The sequence below is a fragment of the Diuraphis noxia genome, unplaced genomic scaffold (genome assembly GCF_037042655.1).
Source record: "Diuraphis noxia isolate RWA-SAM2 unplaced genomic scaffold, SU_Dnox_SAM2 contig0003, whole genome shotgun sequence".
Taxonomy (NCBI): Eukaryota; Metazoa; Arthropoda; class Insecta; order Hemiptera; family Aphididae; genus Diuraphis; species Diuraphis noxia.
In genome coordinates, this window is record NW_028301713.1 from 75494939 (window position 1) to 75503886 (window position 8948).

Genomic DNA, 8948 nt, shown 5'->3' on the forward strand with positions numbered 1-8948 from the left:
AAATATCGTTTGTTTATATTTAATCGATATAATTAATAACTATTTATTAAATTATTTGATATATTTCTAATGCAAATTCAGTTATATATTTCTTATAATCTATATTTTAACAGAACAATTACATTTGTACATTGATAAAGCGAATTACTATATGTCCCACGTGATAAAATTATAAATTATTATAATATACTAATGTACAATATATATATATATATTAAAATTAGAACAACAACAACATACATTGTCAGATTGATTCTCAGGTATTTTGTAAAAAAATCGAAAAATCAAAAAAATACATACATCATTACTGTAATGACAATACAGTAAAAAAAAAAAACAATCGTAGTTGGAGGTATTTATCTAATTATTACATATTAATTTTCACTTGCTGATTTCATTCACATTATTGTCTGTTTATCTATAGTGTTTAAATTTTTTAGTAGTATCTACTATACACCAACTTGTACCTACTAAAGTACCAACGAACTTATGTGTGACTTGTGGATTTTTAATCATTTTTCCAAAAATATTATTCCATTATCAATAATGTGCTTTTTTTGTGTTTGAATAATTGTAATAATAAATATAGTTAGCGGCAGTTTTGTTATTATTTATTTAAGTAATTATGTGTAAATAATATCTTATAATATTTTACCGCTTATTTGAGCCACAAATCCAGATAATCGAGACATTTTCATCCAATTTTATAGCATATACATTATACCTATCCTTTTTTATGGCAAAAGTTTTTTTTAAATAATATAAAAAATAAAACAAAATTAAAAAATATTTTATGGAGTATGTACATATTTTTATAAATTATTAGTCTAGGTATACCATAATTTTCTTGTATCAATAAATAGTTTATATAATATATATGTATAAATTAATATTTACTTTACAATAATAAAAATCAGTTTTTCAACAAATTTGTGCATTTTTTATTTGATTTATTGGGACAACCGCTTAATTGGGACGAAATAATACAAATAAATATATCACAATAAAGCAGTAGACTGTACATGAAAATAATTAAGTATTTAATTTTAAAAAATAGAAACAACCAAAAAACAAAAAAACGCAATTATTGAGTACCTATTATCTATCATTAGGAAAATAAATGTTGTTTTTTAATTACAGGGACGGACCCAGAGAAAGATAAGCCATTAGACAATAAGGTGTGGTAATATGGTACACAGTAAGGGTTATTTTTATGAATTTAATCGTAGGTTTTGTTTGGTTTAGTTAGGTTTTGTTGTAGTTTGGTAGGTTTTAAACCTGTAACACATTATTGTATATGTGTAGCAAAGATATGTTGCTAAAAACCCTGGGTGGTCAACCATCCAGGAGCTAGCAACTGCCGCCGGCATGTACACACCACGAAAATAAATAATAAATGTTATTCTCGGAGACAGCACATGCGGGTATCACGTCCTCTTAATATTAAACATGAACAAAATGAATAGGTAAGTTTTAATTCCTGGGATCTTCAATTATATTGTTGATTATTACCTAAAAATTTTAGGATCGTAAATAAATTTAATTGATTTTTAATTTTTCTCAAATATTCTAGCTCCTAGGTTTTGTCATAAATTCTGGATTCATATGAGGAAAATAATACGTCACTTAGCAGTTTTTTTTTTTGCATCCCTCCAATAAAATTACTGCAGCATATAAGCATTACTACAAATGTATTTTTGCTACAGTAGTTTGTGTTACACTATTAGTACCAACACTACCAATACTAATTATGCTTGGCGTTTTTATATTGTTTTTAGGGGTTAATATGAGTTATTATGGTAAAAACATTTTTGATTGTCTATTATCAAATTTTATTTTGAAACACTAATAAACCTTTACATATCATTCATATCATAATTTAATTAATTATATGGCTTACTAATTTGATTCTATTTTAGTTATTTAAATTATGTATAAACATTATAATAAAATATTCACGTTACTTAAATTAAATAATTTATTATTTAACAATAATACACCTGAATACCATTTAATTATTAAAATGTGGAGGTTTATCAATGACTACCACTCCAGCATAACTTCGGCCAATATTCATAGAGGCTGATAACATGGACCATGTATTGGTGTTGGGGTTGTAAATTTCTATGGAAGCTAAATTGGAAGCTCCATCATCACCGCCCACAACATACAATAATCCGTCTAATGCAACTACTCCTATATTAGAACATAATTTTAATTTAATTTATTTCTTAAAAAAAGGTATTCACAGGATGATTAAAAATTATTAAACTTACCAGCATTTCTTCGACACATATGCATATCAGCAATAGAAGTCCAAACTCCAGTACTTGGTCTATAGGCTTCAACACTATTACGAACTTCAGGTCCATCATGACCACCGACAGCATACATTACACCGTCTAAGACTCCAACACCAGCACCACTGCGACGTACACACATTTCTGCAACTGGTGTCCATGTATCAGTACTGGGATGATAACATTCAACAGATTTTAAACACTGCCTTGATAATCCATCATAACCTCCTACCTAAACAATTAAATTAAAATAAATATTTTGCAAATTTAAAATAGTAAAAAAATATTAATTTACAGCATATAAAAGATTATTGAGGACTCCAACGCCAACACTACTTCTTCTAGTAGACATACTAGAAACCATTCGCCATTCTTGAGTACTGCAGTCAAATACTTCTGCACTATTTAAACCACTACTACCATCAAACCCGCCAACCTAGAATTTATTACATAATTAACAATTTATAACATTAAATAATAAATATTTCAGTATAGTTAACTCACAGCATATATACAATTATCCAATACAGCTACTCCTAAAGTTCCTCGCCTAGCTAACATAGCAACTGTTGGTACCCAACAAGGTGATGGCGATGACAAATCAAGCATATCAACTGTACGAACCCTTAATGAACCATTAAAACCACCCACCGCAAATACACGACGATCTTTTAAAACAGCTAGGCCTGCTCTACAACGACGCGTACTCATTTCTGGCCCAGACTGCCATCGGTTGGTTGCTGGATCATACCATTCTACACTACGAATGGCTTTAGGCGCTTGTCCGCCAACCACTAATATTACCTGTAATGTATAAAAAGATTATAGACATATTTATTTTAGAACTGAATAAATCATTAAAAAAATTACTTTAGGTAAACCAACAGGTTGTCTAGGCTTGGTGCGAATGGTTTTTGGAATAGTACCAGGCTGTTCAGACTTGAGTAAATGAAAATTTAATGCTTCAATTATATAGTCTTTACCTAAAAATATTAGAGGTATATTAAATTATAATTTAGATTGAAGGTTAGTCTTTTTAATTGAGAAACCGAAGAAAAAAACATACATTCAAGACTATTTTTGAGAAGTGGTTCCTCTTCTACTCTCTTAAGTAGATATTCCTTTGATGCTAAAGGCAAACGAACATGCTCCATTAGCTTAGGCAAAATATCTTTTCTACCACTTGATTCATAATTTACCCAACAAATAACACATTCAAATACCTAAAAAAATGATAAAGAGTTAAATGATAAATCATAATTATATTTAAATTACACAATTTCCTTAAAACCTACTTTTTCTTCAGATGGAACAGTGAGTTCATCACTGGAGATTAACTTAATTACTTGTTCAGATGATAAGGATAGGAACTCGTCACCTTCAACCACTTCTCTAAAAATCAAAATATAATAATAATATATACAATTTAAATACATTTTCATACAAATAAATAATATAACATACGAAAAGTGTTGTTGAATATATGATTCAGAACTAGACAATAGTTCCATACAGCCATGTAAATCAGCAAATGCCTTAATACCAAGACAATTTGTAGGGTGCAGTTGTGATTGTAAAAAATCACAACATGCATCTTGTACATCGTGTAACTGTAAGAGATTTGCAGCTGGTAACAAAACCTTAAAATAAAATGATAAATCAAAAATAGTGCATTTAAACTAACTTTCAAACAGTCTATAAAAAAATTAATATGATTTATACCTGCACATTTTCTTCACTGACCATTATTTGGGCAGTATAAATAAAATCTACAAGAAGTTTTAATGCTGTAGAATCCAATTCTCTAATAATTACATGATCCTTATTGCTCTCTTCAAAACTCGTAAACATGGCATGGAAATAAGGGCTAGCAGATGCTAAAACAACTTTGTGTCCAAATACTACTGTATTATCATCCGTTTCTAATTTAATATCACAAAAAACCTCATCTCTACAGCAAAAATATTATGTTACTACAATTTATGATACAAATTATTTAAATTTCTGGAGATTTAAATTTGAAACTTCTCATGACAATACAACATACCTGCGCAAAGATTGTAAAACTTCAAATGCACGAACTGTATGAGAGCTATTTCTATAGGGAGTTCGTTCACGTCTCCCTGACCTTGGTACTTGTTTTTGAGAACTCTCATCCAATGAATTCTGACTAGCATATCGTAATAACAAACCTACTCCTCTGTACATAATTATTAAAATATGATATTAAGAAATAAGAATTAAGAAAAAGTAGCACAGATCATTTTAAGACTTACCCTGTTAAAACATTATCACCTTCCATATTGAAAACGACAGTTAAAACTTAAAATTAAAAAATGTTTAGTTCATTCACACATAGTTGCACAGTATGCTAAAATACAAAAGGTCATGTCATCGTTCTGTATTCAAAAATGCATTATTTTTCTGAAATCCTATACTAAATTCATTAATAAATTATAAGGTAATTAAATTAACAGCTATAAAAACTATGAAATGACAAATAATAATTAACAGGTAAATATACCATTTGAATAAATAATTATTATGAATTGAGAAATGAGATTCCTATCCTCTACTGAGTAGCAAGCACCAGTAGTCAGTAGTTTTTCGAATTTATGTTATCAATGATGACTGATAAGAATATCAAAAAAATATTGATCGATCATCGCAGTATGGCACATTATTATGGCTTATTAAAATTATAACACAATAACACATGATGGCCATGACCTGCACAATAATACATATATGTTCTAGCAAAATATAAGACAAGGATGAAGGACCATAAATTCATAACTAAATACATTTATATACCTACCTATTCAATATTTATATTAACAATATATTTAGTCATGGTATCTGGCAAGGATAACGTCATGACGTATTCATTGACATCATACATATTATTTATTTTCATTTTATTTGCATAACATTAATTATTACTAGTTTCAACTGTATGTTTTAAAATATAATTAACCAAAATTATCGATTTATCAAAACGTCCTTTCATAATTCCTATACTTAATAACGGTGGTAGCTCGTTATTATTAATTAATGATTATTATACATTAAGATTTTAAGGGGGCTGTTAAAAATATTCCAAAAATGAGGCCTGGGACAAAATTGTCATTCTTCTGAACGGTCTGAATGGGCCTTGATGAGAGAAATGGATCCCTTATGGCCAATGAATAATGATCTATTATATTTTTAATAATTAAATAGTGCATAAGCTATGTATATCTCCCCACTCTTGACAAAATCATTTGGCCGCTTCTGTTTTGATATGTGTTTCACAGATGAGTATCTGTCGTTTATTGTTGATTAGTTTGACTTTCTTCTTTTAACATTAATTCTTCGACATTTTATTGTAACTTATTCATACTAATCATACTATTAATCAAGCACTAAACAGAGTTGTATTAGTGTTATTGTTTATTTTATTTATTATTTATTTTCAAATTTAAGGAGCAATTTTAGTTTAGCAACCTACCTGATATATTCGGTTTTTTTTTTCAAAAATATGTTTAAGTGGGTTTTATAGGAGACTACAAAAAAAAGTCGGACAGACTTCGTTTTGAAGTTATCGGTGAAAAACTTCAAAAAGTAGAATTTTTTAAGACACGAATTTTTTTTAAAAATACTTCTAACTAAAAGTTAGAAATAATTATCTTCAAAATTATTTTTATAAAATTGTGTGATTTCTTACGCTCAATACATTGGTAAGATCAAAATTTATCTGACATACTTTTGAAGTTTTTGTACGTAAACAATAAAAAATCTTATTTTCGAAATTAATCCAAAGTTCCTTTGAAAACTGGTTGAAAATCAATTATTTTACAGTTCTAGGTCAAAAATATTTTAGTAAGGTCAAAATTAGTTTATTTGACATAGTTTCAGAATTAGGAATGTTCCTAATTTTTGATATTCCCCAAAATCTATATATAATACAGGTAAATATAGGTAGGTAAAATTTTTCCAAAATAGCATCATTAATACCAGAAAACACAAAGCCATATTTATTTTAATTGACGACTAGATAAAATATAAATGAATATAATATTATAATTAGACAAGATAAGATAATCATATAAATATTACTTAAATAGAAAGGTACAATTTTAAATTTTAATTAATTTGAAAAATAAAAATAGAGACGCCTCAAATGCGGTCGATCTCATTAGTTAATCACTTCAGTGTTATTCGATTGTAGGTATAGGTCTAGGTAGTAGGTACGCTTAATTATATATACTTATTTTATATAATCTACAATTAATATTATATTATATAATTTTTATTATACATATTTACACATTTTCACTTTAAATATTTTAATGTATTAATGTCTAATCAATCTTATAATAATCCTACTACTGTTATATTAATAGAAATAGTTAATACCTATTATTAAGTTAAAATTGTAAAATATTATCGTTTCTATATAATATACCTATATCTGCAGAATATGTAGATGGCCTACATAGTACATATAGGCTAGGAATGTCTTATCATAATTCATAATATTAATGTATAAAAATCCTCTCTGTGTTTGAATCCGATTCTGCATTATTTTCTGTTGTTTTTGTTCTAAAATTGTTCCATTTGGATTATACACTTGAGAGCAGTTATGCCGCAAGTTTGAAAATTTCAAGCAAAGGGTTTACAGCTGATACCAATTAACCAGAGTAAAAATGTTGTTTTTTGCTAATACATTTACGATGTACCCTACAGGGTCAATGAAGCTTTGACATAACGCATGACGCCATATTCCTTCTACATTACTATATAGTACATGTATGTGCTCCAGTTTCTGGATTTTTAAATTTTACCAAATAGTTAACACTTTAACAGTAAAATAACTTTATCGTTTATCTTTTAAAAAGTCATAGCTCTAAAAGGATTGAAGCAATTGAAATTTAAAACTGTTTAGTTAAATCGGCATAAATGCAGTTATGAGCTCCTAAGCGTTTTTTTTGGAATTTTTTTCTTCAAAATGTGTATTTTTGTATGCCTAATTTGATGGCACTCGTCGCTGCGCTACTTGACGCCGTCGCTTCGTCGAAATATCTCTCGACTTGGTATGCAAAACTATCTCAAGTAGGTAACAGAATCAATATACAATTTTAATATGTAAAAATTATAAAAAAAAATGCAAACAATGTGCGTAGTGTTTGCATATACCGCACTGGGGCCTGGGATAGGTCTTAGCCCTTAGGTATATTAAATGTCTATATAATATGACTGTTTAAACTAAATTAAGAAGCTAATCTTCTATTATGCAATTTTTCGATTTCAGCGTAGTATAATCCCATCAAATACGACTTTATCCACCTTCGGTGGAATAAGGACGCCTAATCAACAGACAAGACCTTTATTACATTTGAAATTTAATTACATTGTTATTTGCGATAAGGCCTCAGGACTGTAATATGCTTAAAAAATGGCCATTCGTTTTATGTTCAAATATTTCATAAATATCAATAATCGATGTCATTTTCACTAAATAAAACAAAATACACAAAATAGGTATTTTGTTTAACAAATTGAGTAATCGATCGTAATGACGATCACGTTCATATATAACTCATTATGCTATCGAACAAAGTAGTTCATAATAATGTAATATAATTATTTTATCTAGTCTAATTATATAATTATAATATGTATTAAATATTAATTATTTATTTATTCTTTATCTTGTTGTCAAAAAAATAATATAAATTTGTGTTTTCTTTTATTAATGATGCTATTTTGGAAAAATTGTACTTATATATTGTACCTATATTTAACTTTATTATAGATTTTTGAGGATCGTCATAAATTGTGCAACATTTAATATCTAACTCTGAAACTAAGTAAGATAAACTAATTTTGACTTAACTAAAATATTTTTTCATCTATAACTGTATAAAGTAAAAAAATAAAAATACCTACTAACAAATTGATTTTGATAATGCTATTTTTTAATGTTTACACACAAAAATGTCAAAAGTACGTATGTTAAGTAAATTTTTCTAATATATAGGTTAGGCTCTAATTGAGCGCTACAAAACCACAATTTTATGAAAAAAAAAATTTGAAAAAAATTAATTCTAGGTATTTTTACTTTTTAAATTCTACTTTTTGATATATTTTCACTGATAACTTAAAACGACAGTTAGGTTGCTAAACTAGTATTATGCCATAAATATTGAACATTTTATAAATTTTTACCTATAAAATAATTTGAAAACTTAAAAAATCGTTCTTAATTTCTTATATATGGAATCTTTTATTAAATATTCAAGCATTTTGACTCAATTTAGCACAATTTTATAGTCATTTATAAAATAAAAAATTAATAAAATCGAAGATGGTTATCTTTAAATAACCCAATGAGAAAATATTTAGAAAATTTTATCATATAATATAGAAAATAACAAAATATTTCATGAAATTAATAGTTTTTGAATAACAACAAAATAAGAAGGTCGTTTTTTGAGAATTATTTGTAAATTTATAGTTGAATTACCAATGAGGCAATGACTAACTTCAAATGTGACTTTTACAACTAATTTTAAGTTTTGCTTTAACCACGGTTGTAGTTAACCCACACTTTAACCAGCAGCCTATAATCTTTTCATGATATAAACCATGTGATAAACTGATAAC

General features: G+C 27.3%; 1 protein-coding gene across 1 annotated transcript; it reads right to left on the reverse strand.

The window, feature by feature from the left end:
• Positions 1–1808: 1808 nt before the first annotated feature.
• kel (kelch protein) lies at positions 1809–4918 on the reverse strand. Its single transcript, XM_015524925.2, has 11 exons — positions 4577–4918; positions 4348–4500; positions 4023–4251; positions 3765–3940; positions 3596–3692; positions 3367–3523; positions 3171–3283; positions 2805–3104; positions 2596–2736; positions 2277–2532; positions 1809–2196 (listed from the first exon to the last, which is right to left on the reverse strand). The coding sequence occupies exons 1-11, from the start codon at positions 4600–4602 to the stop codon at positions 2012–2014; spliced, it is 1833 nt and encodes a 610-aa protein (XP_015380411.2). The 5' UTR covers positions 4603–4918; the 3' UTR covers positions 1809–2011.
• Between the last annotated feature and the right edge of the window lie 4030 nt (positions 4919–8948).

Coding starts and splice junctions, on each gene's coding strand:
- kel (XM_015524925.2), bottom strand. CDS start 4,602: ATGGAAGGTGATAATGTTTTAACAGG. Junction 3,693..3,764: donor TATATTCAACAACACTTTTC/GTATGTTATATT, acceptor TTTGATTTTTAG/AGAAGTGGTTGAAGGTGACG. Junction 2,197..2,276: donor TATGTGTCGAAGAAATGCTG/GTAAGTTTAATA, acceptor GTTCTAATATAG/GAGTAGTTGCATTAGACGGA.